At 36.4% G+C, this 15,831-nt stretch overlaps 1 protein-coding gene across 1 annotated transcript in view; it reads left to right on the top strand.

Moving 5' to 3' along the window:
- ERP44 (endoplasmic reticulum protein 44) overlaps positions 1 to 15,831 on the top strand; it is a 93,283-nt gene that overhangs the window by 32,103 nt on the left and 45,349 nt on the right. Inside the window, exons 2-4 of the mRNA XM_059143537.1 lie at positions 3,169 to 3,241; positions 5,179 to 5,218; positions 9,657 to 9,772. Of these exons, the coding sequence (XP_058999520.1) occupies positions 3,169 to 3,241; positions 5,179 to 5,218; positions 9,657 to 9,772 (229 nt within the window). The remainder of the gene's footprint in view (positions 1 to 3,168; positions 3,242 to 5,178; positions 5,219 to 9,656; positions 9,773 to 15,831) is intronic.

Genomic DNA, 15,831 nt, shown 5'->3' on the forward strand with positions numbered 1-15,831 from the left:
ACCATTTTCTTGCTTTGGGCCCTCGTCAACACATCTGTTAGCTGAATGTGTCTTTTAAAAAAGTGCATGCTTATTAATAAGCATGATGTTTCTAAACTAATAGGTATTTAATACAACAAAACTTTTTTAAACAAAGTTTGATTGTTGTCTCATTTTTGTTATCACCTGGCATGTATATATTTTTGCCATGTAAATATTTCAAAGTAAAAAGCACTTAAATTTAGAATATACTTTTCTGTAAACAACTTTGATGGGTGACAACTAACTCTTCAAAAATGGGCTTCCTTGGACTATACAACCGAGGATGTTTATCTGTATTTGACATTTTTCCCCCCTCTTTATCATCACTGTCTGAAGAGCTTCTCCAGGTAGAGCATACCAGGCCTTCTGCATTTGTGCCCTCAGTACCTAGCAGATACTCCATAAATGACTGTCAAGTTATTTAATGACTTGACTTTGATAATGATCAACTTTGTTGCTTTATGATATTTTTGCATCACCTTCTTGAATTTTTCAACGTAATTCACTCTGAAATCTTGTATCAGTATAATTGGCTTTGTTAAAAACAAAACAACAGGCCCAAAATGGAGTTACTTATGCTAATAAGCCCCATGTTACCAAACTTAGAATTATAGTTTTGATTCTCCCAGAAATGGAATTTTAATTAATTAATTTTTAAATTAGCATATAATATATTATTTGTTTCAGGGGTACAGGACTGTGAATCATCAGTCTTACACAGTTCACAGTACTCACCATAGCACGTATCCTCCCCAGTGTCCATCACCCAGCCACCCTGTCCCTTTAACCACCAGCAACCCTGAGTTTGTTTCCTGAGATTAAGTGTCTCTTATGGTTTGTCTCCCCCACCCCAGTCCCATCTTGTTTCATTTTCCCCTCCCTCCCCGCCTCTCAGATTCCTCAGATCAAGGAGATAATCTGATAATTGTCTTTCTCTGATTGACTTTAGAAATGGAATTTTAAAACAGTCAGCAAGGAAATGCCTGGTCCATAGTAGTTCACTAATATGCCTCATAGACCTCTGGAATCCCTGAAAGGAAAGTGACTTTGCAATAACCCACTTTTTTTTTTTCTTTTTACTAGTGAATCTTTTTTTCCTGCTCACTTCTGCCTTTTATTTCATTTTATACAGGTCCTTGGAGCTCCTTTTCTCTCTTTAGATTAGATGCTGCCCGATTAAAATTGATTTTTGCTGATGAGGGAAGGATCTGTTAGTTGAGATATAGATACTGAGGGAATAATGACTAATGAGGGATTCACATCTTTCCAGTTAATGTTTAAATGTTTAAAGAGTAAATCACATCTTTCCAGTTAATGTTTAAAATGTTAAATGTTTGGGGCGCCTGGGTGGCTCAGTGGGTTAAGCCGCTGCCTTCGGCTCGGGTCGTGATCTCGGGGTCCTGGGATCGAGTCCCGCGTCGGGCTCTCTGCTCAGCAGGGGGCCTGCTTCCCTTCCTCTCTCTCTGCCTGCCTCTCCATCTGCTTGTGATTTCTCTCTGTCAAATAAATAAATAAAATCTTTAAAAAAAAAAAAAAATAAAATAAAATAAAATGTTAAATGTTTAATGTATATACTACTTATATACATATAAGTTGTATATGTCAATATATTCAGAGATTTTTAACTTAGCTAGTTTACTTTTAGCAGAGTATAATTTATTGGTAGCTAGCAGAAATGGTAGTCCACTATTGGTTACATGATTATGGTAACTTGGAAATAAGACTAGTGCTATTTGGCTTTTTCTAAAAAAATAATAAATTAATAGAAATATTTCAAATAGCTGTGCTTGTTTACATGCCAACATCAACATGGCTCTTTATACCATTCAGAAATTGAATTGTTGGTGAAGTAGTCACTTTTTGAGTTATAATAGTTGTGACTAAGGTGTCTGTGAAATGGGTGGGCACAGGGGTAGTTTTCAGTCTCTCGTCAGGGCCTAACTTAGTTGTCACTCCGTAGCCATAGTTCAGTGAATGGATTTCCATAAACACACAGGGTGTTAAAGGTGGAACCTAAAAATAAAATACACTAAGTATTACTTTTTAAGTGAAGTGAACTGTTGCTAGTTTAGTTTATCTTTTCTTTATTTTACAGATGGCAAACTAATACTTTCTTTGATAAACTTGAACTTTGGGTTCAATGTTTTGGAAGTAGAAGATTCGTATACTCTTTTTTTTTTTTTTTTTTTCTTTTTTTTTTTTTTTCTTTTTTATTTTTTATAAACATATATTTTTTATATACATATATTTTTATCCCCAGGTCTGTGAATCACCAGGTTTACACACTTCACAGCACTCACCAAATCACATACCCTCCCCAATGTCCATAATCCCACCCCCTTCTCCCCAACCCCCTCCCCCCGGCAACCCTCAGTTTGTTTTGTGAGATTAAGAGTCATTTATGGTTTGTATACTCTTTTTAAGAGCCTCTTACTTATCACCAGTATGTCAGATGAGGCAGGAAAGGCTTTTGGTTCACAACTTGAAGTCTTTCTTGTTCTTCTCTTTATTGTTTTGTTTTATCTTAGATACATGGTAGGGATAGAGTCAGCAGACTTAGCTTTGGTTTTGTATTCTTTCCAAATAGATAATAATACAGTAAATTTTTTCTTGCTGCACCATAAATTTGTTGCGATATTAATTTAAAAGAAGAAATCAGTTCTTAATTTCTTTAGAAACAATCGCTTTTGTGTATTTGGAAATATAGGAAGTTTTATTTGACCAGTTTCTAGGTTTAGAAGTTAGTACTTCTGGGGTACACTGGTGGCTCAGTAGGTTAAGTATCTGCCTTTGGCTCAGGTCATGATTCCAGGATCCTTGGATCAAGCGCCACATCAGGTTCCCTGCTCAGAGGGAGTCTGCTTCTTTTTCTCCCTTTCCCTCCGCCTGCCTCTCCCCATGCTTGTGCTCTCTCTCTATCTCCTACTCTGTGTAAAATAAATAAAATCTTAAAAAAAAAAGTTCTTCTATTGTGTTGATCTAGTGAAGGGTTAGAATAATAATAAAGATAAACTAAAACAATTGATGAGTGATTTTGTAAATAAATTGAACCAGTTTAAAAATTTTTCATTTTCTTTTTATTAAAGTTTCTGTATTATTTGTCTTTTATGGAAACATTCATTAATTTCTCATTTTTAAAATTTATAGGTAACCTGGGTTTTTACTCCTGTAACAACTGAAATAACAAGTCTTGATACAGAGAATATAGATGACATTTTAAGTAAGTACCTTGATATTTTTAAAGTACACTTCTTTATAAAGAGCTAGTTTGTATACAAAAACAAAGTTAAATCTCAATTACAAAAACAGTTGGGGAGCTGGCATTTTGTTTAGTTTCATGGTTTCCTGAATTAAGAAAGCATTTTGGTTTTGATTTGTAATAAAATTTAAAATGTGTAAGTCTCTTTTCCTGTGTTAAAAATAAACTTTCAGTCTTGTTATATTTCTTTGCCTTGTCATAAATACCACTGATATAAAGTATTTTGCTAGAGCTTACTTAGAGGCTAGCAGTTCCCACTGTGCGATACCAAATGTTCATGATCTTAGGACATGGTCTAGAAATATTTTATCTTCTTTAACTTTTAACTAATTCACTGACTCTGATTTTCTTTATTGTCATTGGTTCAGTTAACTTAAATAAGTGTTTTACTGAATGCTTTGTTTGCTGACAGTGAGATTGTGAATATAGTTAACTTGGAGGAGGGGAACATTTCTGTTTTTAAAAATAGTAGAGGGAAGGTAAACACATGGTTGATAGAAAAATCATAATTTAGGAGATTTAAGAAAACATACAATGCATAAATGATTTCTTCTTCTTCTTCTTCTTCTTCTTCTTCTTTTTTTTTTTTTTAAAGCACTCCATTTTATCCACGGTTGTAAGCAGAACTAAACCAAAAATAAGAAAAGTAAAAGGAGTTACTCATTGAACATCATATACAGTTTTATGTTCTTGGAACTAGTTTTAAATGCTAAAAAGTCTATCCCACATTCTGGGATCTCTTTAGAGCAATGATTCTGTAACCTTTAGCATGCATGAGTCATGTGGAGGACTTATTAATACCTGTAGTGCTAGGCCTGGTTCTAAGTTTCTAACAGAAACTGCTAACCCCTACCTGAGAATTTGCATTTCTGTAAGTTTCTAGCTGCTGCTGGTGCTTCTGGTCCAAGGAGTGCATTTTGTGAACCACTGCTTCAGAGTGCAGAAGCAGGTGGATAAAAACTGTTTGAAGGTAAAAGAGGAAGAAGAGAATTGAAACTCACAAATCATTCTCCTTTCATTTTTCAAATTCTAGAATATCTTTATGTTTTATTTTTGTGAGTACTTGAGGAGTTTAGTTTCTCTATGAAGTTTAAGCAAAAGGAACAAATGTATCTTTGGCATGACTTCACATCCTCATATGCAAACAATGCTATTATTTTTGCAACAGAGAAGAGCTGTTTAATGAATAGGAACCAGAAAGTGTGCATGTTATGCAGCATTATTAGTTGTAGATCACTTGTTGCAATGAGGTGAGACATCTGAACTTCAGAAATAGCTTAGTTACACAGGTCTCTTCTGAGAAATAGAATTTTTTTGCAGAGCCAGTTCTCAGTTATTCATGTATATGGGAGATCAAAAAAGGATTAGCAAGGGGCACCTTGGTTGCTTAGTCAGTTGATCCTCTGGCTCTTGATTTCAGCTCAGGTAATGCTCTCAGGGTCATGAGATCTGAGCCCTGCTTTGGTGCCTCCTTAAGGTTCTTTCTCTCCTGCTCCTGCTACTCCCCATCCCCACTCACACTCACACTTTCTCTCTTAAGAAAAAAAAAAAAAGGATTATTCAACTCCAGATCATCCCACTGTACTTTGAATGAGAGTAGGCTATTGAGTAGTTTACTTTCCTGATCTGGCTTTGATTCCCCTTTTGTTTTATATTCGTTCAGTGAAGATATAAAGATGGAGGATATAGAGAAAAGGATCAGGGATTCCCACAAATTATATAATCTGTCTGTGACTCTGTGTATGGGTTTCTGAGTGAGAGGTAACTTAATTGTTACTGTGTGTTTTTAGTAGGCCCCATAAATGAGAAAAAGACCATGATGGAAACCATCTCTTTGATTATGTCAGTTATGTGGACACAATTAACTTGGATTGTTTGGTTTTGTTTTTCAATTTCAGACAATGCTGATGTTGCTTTAGTAAATTTTTATGCTGACTGGTAAGTAATAATTTTATTTTTGTTTTTTGTTTTTTGCAGTAGGGGGTAAAGTTGCATTATTTAGGTTTTTTTTTTTCCTTTTATCTTGCTACATGTGAATTTTTCTTTGCTAGAAGGAGTGAAGGGGGAAGCCTTTTTCTTATGTGGCACAATATTCCATATACAAAGTCAGTTAAGGTTCAGTCACAAAGTGAGCAGCTTAATTTCATGATCATTTGTATTTTAAGAGAAATACAGATCTGATTCCATCATCCCACATCTTAAAAGCAGTAACAGAAACTCAAATCCATCCCCTCTACCCCCAACACATCTTTCTGTTTCTGTCTCTCTCTCTCTCTCTCTCTCTCACACGCACACACATATAACACACACATTTTAATTCTGTATTTTTCCTGACTAAGGAAGTAGGACAGTGTTTGGAAGTGAGGATGTGAGTATGGTGAGTTTAGAAGGAAATTTCTTGTTGACACTTTTTAAACATGTGTCTTCTACTACTTCTAGGAAGCCTTTGCTCCTTCCCCTGTCTGAATCAGATTCTTGTCTTTTGTGTTCATATAGTACTGGATACCACTTTCTTTTTCTTACTACATTATTTTGTCTTTTATATTTCTGCCAATCAACAATGAGGGCAGAGGTAATGTTTTCGCATTCTCAGCCTCTAAAACCCCAGGCGTAAACACATAGTAGATGTTAAAGAATGTGACATGGAGATAGGTAGAAGGGAGCTTGAATTGGAGGGAAGTTGGAAACTCTCACATAATCCTTATTCCTAGACAATCTATCTTGTTTGACCCTTTAAGGCTTATTAGCTACTCGTTACCACCACCCTGCTTCAGGCCACAGTCCAACTTACCTAGACCCTTGTGACAGGCTCCTTATTTATTTTCTGTGTGTCAAGTCTTATATGTCTCCATTCTTTTCTCTATAAAGTAAGCCAGAGTGGTCTACCTAAAGAGCAAATTGAATAAGGTTAAAGCCCTCATCTTAAAGCCCTTACATGGTGCTCTAGTAGCTTTAGGTCTGAAGTCCCTTGCCTTCGCCTAAAAGGCCCCCAGTGACTTCAGACCTGAAGTTACCCTACCTCCACATCTTATTTCTTGGCATCTCTCCACTCTCACATTCTGTTCCAGTTGTACTGAATGTATTTCAGTTTCTGTAATATTCAGTACTCTTTCATCACTGGACCTTTCCTTAAGTTCTTTTCTCTGCCTGGACGGGGCACTCTTCTCTCACCCATTTATTTGCATAGTTTAGTCTTAACCATCTTTCAAGTCTTAGATTAGATACCACTTCCTCCAGGTCACCTTCCTAGATCAGTAGTCCTACCCTATTCCAACCCTTTATCTATCTTCCCATAACACCACATACTTAGCTCATCAGAACACTTGCATGCTGCAGTGGAGTTGGTAGCTACCTGCTACAGCCTTAGCTTTATGAGAAGTTACCATATCTATCTTTTGTCAACATTAATCCCCAGGCATTCTGCATAGTACTTGGCTGATAAGTACATAATAGATATTTACTGAATGAATGATGTATAGCTATTTAAAGAACTTCAGTAAAATGTTGAAGATATACAGAGAAAATGCCATTTCTAAAATGTATAACCAAGGTAGCATTTTCCAAGGGAAATTGGGTTTGTCCACATGTAACAGAAGCCACAAAATTGGGTGTAAGAATATCTAGTGCAGTCCACTTTAAAAATAAACTTCAGACCCAGAGAAGGGAAGTGTCTTCTCAAGGTTAGCTGACAGAGTCATGGCAGAGTTAAAACTAGAACACATTTCTCTTGATTGAGGGATTTTGTGTGTTGTAAGAAAGAGAAATAGAATGTGCCACTGACCTTGTTGCAAAAGCTGAATTGGAAGTGTGGACTAATTGCAGTTATTTGGGAGGAGCCCCAAAGAACACCTTGAGTTGTTCTTGAATTAGTACTCTTTCATTCAGCTCAAAAAACTTAAGAAATTGATCATATGATGCTCAAAAAACTTAAGAAATTGATCATATGACACAGGCTTATACTGTGTGGCCTTAAAGGCTAGATTCTGTGTTCTGTTTGGAAGTTATGAATGTGGCACAGTTTAAGGAAGAATTCTCTAATAGAGCTGCCTAAAAATACTGTCTGCCTCCGAGAGTAATGAAACATAGTAGGTACTTAGAAATGCTGTTATGTGCCAGGCTTTCGTTTCATGTACATTGTTTTTAATGCTCAGAACTACCCTGCAGGTAGGTATTATAATTTCCATTTTAGGTTGAGGAAATTGAGGCTCAGAAAGGTCATACGGCTAGTAAGTGGTGGAACTGGGATTTAAACTCAGGTATGTCTGATTCCGAAGCTTATTCCCACCCCTGCTCCCACTAGGTCATACTAGTAAGTATACTAGTAAGTACCCCCAAAATTGTCCCTGCAAAGACTTTTACCCATTTGGTTGATATGTAATGGGTGGATTCAAGCACTAGAATGGAGATTGGATGGAGATGACCCTTAAGGCCCTTTTAATAGATCTGTTGCTTTTGTTATATTTTATAAATGTAACTGTCCATATGTACGGATACATGTGTATGAAGGTATGGTGCTACTGCATTGAATTTTTATTTCATCTTTCCCATTCACCTTCTGGTATTCAAATTAATCCTATTTTAAACATGAACTTTTGCTTAAATGCTTACTGGGCAGCAAACTGGACAGTCGAGAAAGGAGCCCCTAATATATGCCTTTATATTGCCCTTAAGCGAGGAGCTTATGCACTTATGCATATCCTAATTCTTCAAGAAACCATTCATCAGTTCCTACCCTTTGCCTCCTTTGCCCTCCAGCACCATATTTTCAGCATCATAAGAAATTGCAAACTTAAGGTGCCTGGGTGGCTTAGTTGGTTAAGCATCTGACTCTGTTTCGGCTCAGGTCATGGTCTCAGGGTTGTGAGGTTGAGCCCTATGTGGGGCTCTGCACTGGGCACGGAGCCTACTTAGGATTCTTTCTCTCCCTCTACCCTTCATGCTTCATGCTCGTGCTCGCTCGCTCTCTTAAGAAAAAAAGAAAAAAGAAAAGAAAAAAAAAGAAACTGCGAACTTACAGACTTAGCCTTTCCTGTTCCTCCATCCTATCAGTTTAATCATTTAACAGACATATATTGAAATGCTTATTAGAATACATAGTCAAATAAGACACGGTCCCTGATGTCCACAGACCCCACCCACCTATCCCAGATGGGAGAGATTTAAGAATGCTAAAAGAGGAAAGAGCCACTTGAAAGCAAGAGATTGAAGATACAGATTGTGTCTCCTTGATATATTCTAGGACATCTCCTTAGGAAGTCAGGTGAGTGGGCTAGAGGAGGTATCTATAAAAAGAGACAAGGAGGAAGGATACCGTTTCCACCGTTTCACAGGCTTTATCAGACTTTCGTTGAGACTTTATAGGTATGACCTAATCACTGGTGCATTAAAGGGTACACGGGCGTCATTTAAGTAAATTCCTTGATGAAAAAGGACTCTGGAAGCAATAGTAGCAATTACAGTTGTGTTTTGTTTTGTTTGCTAAAAAGTAGTACTTTTTTCGTATAAGAATGGCTATTCTAACCCCGCTGGCTGTGTGCTGATTCTGATTCTTCTTCTCTTTCTTAGCAGATCTGTTTAATAACCTACAACATATTTGTGAGGTAGCTGGCCTGAATAAGGGACAGTCAGAATTAGAAGTATCACGTTTCTGGAATATTGTAGGGTTGGTGCCCTTTTTTAAAAAAGTAAAAATAGAACAAACAGAAACGACAAAGGAAACATGAATAGAAGTCTGGTTTGGGAATTGCACATTTTTGCTCCTAAGCTTAATATATTTAAATGTTCATAGATAGGAAAGCCTGTTTTAACCAGGAGTACATTTTGAGGGGGGAACATTATATTATATACTATATATTTGTTTTATGCACCTTACTTATTTAGTATACTAACTTGCCTGTGAAATTTGATTGACCTAGTCAGGTGAATCCGTCTACTATTTGCAATAAACTTACTTACCCTCGTAAGGATTTTGTATAGTATCTAGAAATATGTTCATTATTTAGAGAAAGCTGATTTCTGATAAATATCCAAGTCTTAGTAGTTGCAAATCCAAGTGGAGATACATCCTCAGGGCTTATATTTGACTTGTTTCTCGGCCTCTGGGAGAGATCCTTAGCTGTGTACTTTGTAATATTGGCCCTTTTCTTAATGTGTAAAAAACAAATCTTTTAATGTACAGTCTGAATTGGAGTAGTCTTTAAATTCAAAATTGTCTTTATCCTCAATCCATGACATCCAGGTACATGATTAAGTTAACTATGAGATTGTCTCAGAAGTCGTTTATTGTGCATATACTACATATCAATGGATAATAACTGTAATAGGATTTTATTCCTTCGGCTTTTGAGTTTTAATTGGTATCCTTCTTTGTGTGTAGGTGTCGTTTCAGCCAAATGTTGCATCCAATTTTTGAGGAAGCTTCTAATGTCATTAAAGAAGAATATCCCAATGAAAATCAAGTAGTGTTTGCCAGAGTTGATTGTGATCAGCACTGTAAGTACCTCAGTAGGAAGTCTGGAAGAAGTTGTCCTATCCCCACCTCTCTCCACCTCTCCTGCTACACACACAAACACACACACTCACTCTTTCTCTTTTTTCTCTTTTAATGCTAAAAAGTGTTTTGCTTTAGATGGAAGGTTCTAGTGACTTTGGATAAATATTAATATTTTATCTTTATGTACTTATAATACTACTTTGCATTTTGCCTGCAAAGTAATTACTTTTTAAAATTAAAATATAGTAGAATAAGCATATAGGTAGTAAATCATAACTAGCAATGTTTCTGCCAAAGCGAATACCAAAATCAATAAATAAAATTGAAATAAAATTTTAGGGAAAAATGGATTTCTGTTAGATCTAGCATCCTTCAAAAATGCTTTTTGTAGTCATAGCAGACGAAATTATCTCAGATTTTTGTGTTTCTGTTATTTGAAAGATTCTACTAAAATTGGCTTAGACTGTCTTTGAGGTATAATTAGCTGTAGTTACAGATTAGAGTTACTGAGAGTGTTGAGAAACTTAGGATAGACTCATGGATAGTCCAGCCACTTGGGTTTCACTGGTCCCGGTGGAGTGTGGTTTTCTGTATCCATGACAGATCTCACTAGCTTGAGCTGGTGAGCCTCCGGCGGTTTTTCCTCCTGGTGTGTCCATCACACGTGAACTCTCCTCTCTCCTGGTACCAAACTGACCATGTTTTGTAGTTCTGGTTCATATGTGTTAGTTATCTCACCCGTTGCAATGTCAGTTCTTCAAAGGCAGGAACTTTTTTCTTTTTTTTTTTTTTTTTAGTTCTAATTCTCCCATTTAAGTGGAGACCAAACCATTCATCTTGAATCTCATGCATCTGACAATTTCTGGGAGACAGAGACTGCTTGTTAAAAGCTTGTTGCACTGAGTTACTGGCAAATTGGCCTGAATACAGAACTCTCCATACTGCAAATTTCTTATACTTTGCTCTTAGCCTGATGATTAGAATTAGTATGTGTGTATGTGTGTGTGTGTGTGTGTACGCTGACTTTTTATTTTACTGTGTGTGTGTGTGTGTGTGTACACTGACTTTTCATTTTACTGATGAGAAATGGAAGCAAAGTGACTTAACCACTGTCAGACAGTTTAACATCTAGTGAAACCAGAATTAGAATCCACATCTCCTGACCAAATACCTTCACACACCCATTACTTTCTTTTCTGTTCAGGTTAAACATTTGGGGGTGGTTACTGGTACAGAAATGCTTAACAGCAAAACATTTCAGTATTTTATAAACCATTAGCCCTCATTTCTGCCTTTTGGGATTCATAACTAGATAAGATGAAGGGAGCAGTAAAAGTTGTCAATACAGTCACAGGCTGCGTTTTCACATTTTCACACTATGCTCTGGATCATTCCTCCCACTTTTCACTGGCAGAGATGGTGTTTTTGGTGTGGGCTCTCATTTCACATCTTTCTGGTTTTTATGTATTTAATTAGACATTACAGTATAGACAGTAGTCTGTAACTTTCAGTGAATTTAGACCATAAAATCTGAAACTGTGCTCTCAAACTTATAGTCATTGGGAAAGCAAATTAACTATTGTTGAACCATAAATATCATTTGTTCGTATTTTTAAACAAATTAACTTCCTTTAATCAGGCTCTCTTTTTGTGGGAGTGAACATCCATAGTTCAGATGCATTTTGATCCATGAGAGATCTATAAAATTAATTTTTTTACTAATGAAAATTATATCTGAGACATAGTATAATCTCTTTAAATATTTTATCCCTTCTGTGTAATTCTTTATTTTTAAAAAGTGATATTATGAAGCCCTTATTGATGATTTAGTTACATTTTCCACTCTCTCTTTAGAGATTGTAAGACACAGTGGCCCCTGTGTCACTCCTTAGATACCAGTTGGAATGTAGAGGTTTTGAACTGGAACCTCCTTAAGAATCCTGTGGCCTGGGGAGAAATGTCTGTTAGGTCATTCTTTGGTAGGATTTGTTTCTTTTTAAAAGGAGATTTGTTGAGATATAATTAAGATAAACTGCACAAGTTTACGTTACACAATTTAATGTTTGAAACATGTATACATCTGTGAAGCCATCACCACAATCAAGATAGCATATCTGTCATTCCCCAAATTGTTCTTGGTCCCTTTCTGGTCCCTTTCTCCTCCCATCAGTCTCAGGGGACCATGGAATTGCTTTTTGTTCTTAGAGATTAGTTTGCATTTTCTAGGATTTTATGTAAGTGGGATCATATGCTGTGCTGTGTGTGTGCGCGGTGGTATTTTTTTTACTTGGCTATTTTGAGATGGTTGCGCGTATCGTTTGTGTTTATTACGGAGTGGCAGTCTGTTGTATGGCTCTGCACCGCAGTTCTCTTATACCCTTATTGACAGTGGGGTTGTTTACAGTTTGGGGCTATTACAAATGAGGCTGCTATAAACATTGAGGTACAATTCTTTGTACATGTGCTTTCATATTTTCTGGGCAAATACTTAGCTGTGAAATACCTGGGTCGTACGTTAGTTTATGTTTGACTTTGTAATAAACTGCCAAACTGCTTTCCAAAGTATTTGTACTGTGTTACATATCTATTAGTAGAGTAGACGCATTCCAGTTGTTCCCTATCCTTGCCAACACTTGGTATGGTCAGTCTGTTTAATTTAACATGGCTGTTAAATGATGAGCAGGTATAATAATTTCTTACTGGGTTTTGAGAGCCCTTTATATATTACAAATGTAAGTTCTTTTTCAGGTGTGTAATTTGCAAATATTTTCTCTCATTCCCCTCTCTTAAGAGTCTTTCTTTTTAATTGTGGTAAAATCCACAGAATATAAAATTTGCCATTTTTACCATTTTGAATTGTGCAGTTTTGTAGCTTTAAGTCTATTCACGTTGCTGTACAACCAGTCTCCAGAACTTCATCTTGTAAAGCTGAAAACATTGCACTTATTAAACAACTCCCCAATTCCCCCAGCCCCCAGCCCCTAGCAACCACCATTTTACTTTTTATTTCTATGAATTTGATGACTCTAGATACCTCACATAAGTGGAATCATACAGTATTTGTTTTTGTGTCTGGCTTATTTCACTTACCATAATGTTAATGTCCTCACGGTTCAGCCATGTTGTAGTATGTGTCAGGATTTCCTTTCATTTCAAGGCTGAATAGTATTCCATTGTATGTTGTATACCACATTTTGTATATTCACTCATCTGTTGATGTACACTTGGGTTACTTCCACCTCTTGGCCATTGTGAATAATGCTGTGAAATATTTCTTTGAGGCTTTGCTTTCAGTTCTTTTGGATATAAACCCAGAAGGAGAATTGCTGAATCATATGGTAATTAATTTTTTTTTATTTTTGAGGAACTGCCATACTGTTTTCCCCAGTAGCTATCCCAATTTTACATTCCCACCAGCAGTGGACAGGGGGTCCAGTTTTCCGCACATCTTTGCCAACACTGGTTATTTTCTGTTTTTGTGATCACAGCTGTCCTAAGGGATGTGAAGTGCTACTTCATCCTGGTTTTGATTTGCATTTCCCCAACTAGTAACATTGAGCCTCTTTTCCTATGCATCCTGGCCATTTGTATATCTTTTTTAGAGAAATACTCTGTTTGAGGCCTTTTCCCTGTTTTTAATCTGGTGAATTTTGGTGTTAAGTCATAGAAGTTCTTTATGTATTGTATTCTGGATATTAACCCCCTATTAGATAAATGATTTGTAGTTACTTTTTCCCATTCTTTTGGTTACCTTCTTTGCACAGAAGTTTTGTTTTGTTTCATTTTAAGATTTTATGTATTTATTTGAAAGAGAGTATGTGTGTGTGTGAGAGAGATTACGAGCAGGGAGAAGGGATAGAGAGAGAAGCAGAGACTCCATTGAGCAGGTAGTCTGAGCAGGACTCAATCCCAGAACTCTGGGATCATGACCTGAGCCGAAGGCAGACACTTAACCAACTGAGCGCCCCAGGATCCCCAAAAGTTTTAAGTTTTGATGTCTAGTTTATCTTTTTACATTTATTGCCTATGCTTTTGGGGTCCTAGTCAAAAATAATTGCAGATCCAATGTTCTGGAACTCCTCTACATTTTCTTCTTAGAGCATTACAGTGTAGGTTGTTAGGTTTAGTTTTTTATCCATTTTGAGTTAATTTTTTGTAGAGTGCAACATAAGAATCCAATTTCATTGTTTTGCATGTGGACATCCAGTTTTCCTAATACCATTGGTTGATGAGAGTATCTTCTCCCCACTAAATGATCTTAGTACCCTTCATCAATAAACATTTGACCACATGTGTGAAGGTTTGTTTCTGGACTCTGTTTTGTTCCATTTGTCTGTATGTCTGTCTTTGTGCTAGAACCACAACTTTTTGATGACTATAGCTTTATACTGAGTTTTGAAATCAGGAGGTGTGAGACCTTCAATTCTGTTTGAGAGTGTCTTTTGAAGGCCATATATTCTTAATTTGATGAAGTCCAACTTACTTATTTTTAAAATGGATTATGCTTTTCATGCTGTATCTAAGAAATCTTTGCCTCACCCAGGATCTCAGAGATTTTCTGGTATGTTTGCTTTCATAATTTTCATAGTATAAAGTTTTACATTTTGCTCTCTGATCCATCTGGAGTTAATTTTTACATGTGGCACAATGTATCGATTGGAGTTCATTTCTTTGCATATAGTTATCAAGCTGTTCTGATATTATTTGTTGAAAGGACTATTCCTTCTTCATTGACTTTGCATCTTTTTCAAAATCAGCTGACTGTATAGGTGTGGATCTATGTCTAATCTTCCTGTTCTGTACTGTTGTGTCTTTATCTGTGACTGATTTGTATGTGTTTATACTGGTACCACACTTTCTAGATTACTGTAGCTTTATAAGTCTTGAAGTCAGTAATATATAAATCTTCCAGCTTTGTACTTTTTTTTCAAAGTGGTTTTGCTATTTTTGTTGCTTTGGCTTTCTGTATGACTTTTAGAATCAGCTTGTTAATTTCTAAGCAAAGTGAGGGGGAAAAAGTGCGAAGATAATATGGTGAGTCTCTTAATAGTCCTTTACGCAGTTTATTCTAATGTTGACATATTACATTACCCTGCTACATTTCTTACAACTAAGAAACTGCTTCTGTTCCAAAATCCAGGATATTGCATTTAAGTATCAGGTCATCTTGACAGTTGGTAGTTTTGGGGAGTATTGATCAGGTATTTTGTAAAATATTCTCATTTTGGGTTTGTCCGGTGTTTTTTCTTAAGTCTCACACATCTTTGTGAGATCTGTCCTTAGTTATGTCTTGGTTTTGGGTGCTGTTCTAAATGGCATTGATTTTTAAATTTAAATTTCTGATTGGTCACTGCTAGAAGTAAAACTGATTTTTGTATATTGATCTTATATCCTGGTACTTAAGAATTCTAATAGGTTTTATGTAAGTACGGTTGGATTTTCTTTTTTTTTTTTTTTTTTTTTTTAAAGATTTTATTTATTTATTTGACAGAGAGAGATCACAGGTAGATAGAGAGGCAGGCAGAGAGAGAGAGAGAGAGAAGCAGGCTTCCTGCCGAGCAGAGAGCCCGATGTGGGACTCGATCCCAGGATCCTGAGATCATGACCTGAGCTGAAGGCAGCGGCTTAACCCACTGAGCCACCCAGGCGCCCGACGGTTGGATTTTCTACAAAGACAATTACGTTGTATGCAAACAAAAGTTTTACTTTTGGTGGTCTGTGTGTCCGTACAGTATTCTTTTTGGCAAATGTACCCACTTGCTGCTTTAGTATTAATTTCTCTGATATAGAAGATATATAAAGCTTTCTAGCAAAGGCAGAAGGTGACTTCGGATTGAAGATACCATTCTGCCCACATGCGGCTTGTTCTTATTAATTACCTTCTGGCACTGTGGCAGCCTGCTCTTTCCTGCCCTCTGATACATTGTCTGTCTTGCTTCTGATGTACTATGTCACTCAGGCTTTCCATCCAAAGTAAGAGTTTTATTCTTGGGAAAGTTCCTATGAAAAGTTTCTAGTCCCATTGCTGGGAAAAAACGATGTATATAATGTTCACTTG

The sequence above is a fragment of the Mustela lutreola genome, chromosome 12 (genome assembly GCF_030435805.1).
Source record: "Mustela lutreola isolate mMusLut2 chromosome 12, mMusLut2.pri, whole genome shotgun sequence".
NCBI classification, from domain to species: domain Eukaryota; kingdom Metazoa; phylum Chordata; class Mammalia; order Carnivora; family Mustelidae; genus Mustela; species Mustela lutreola.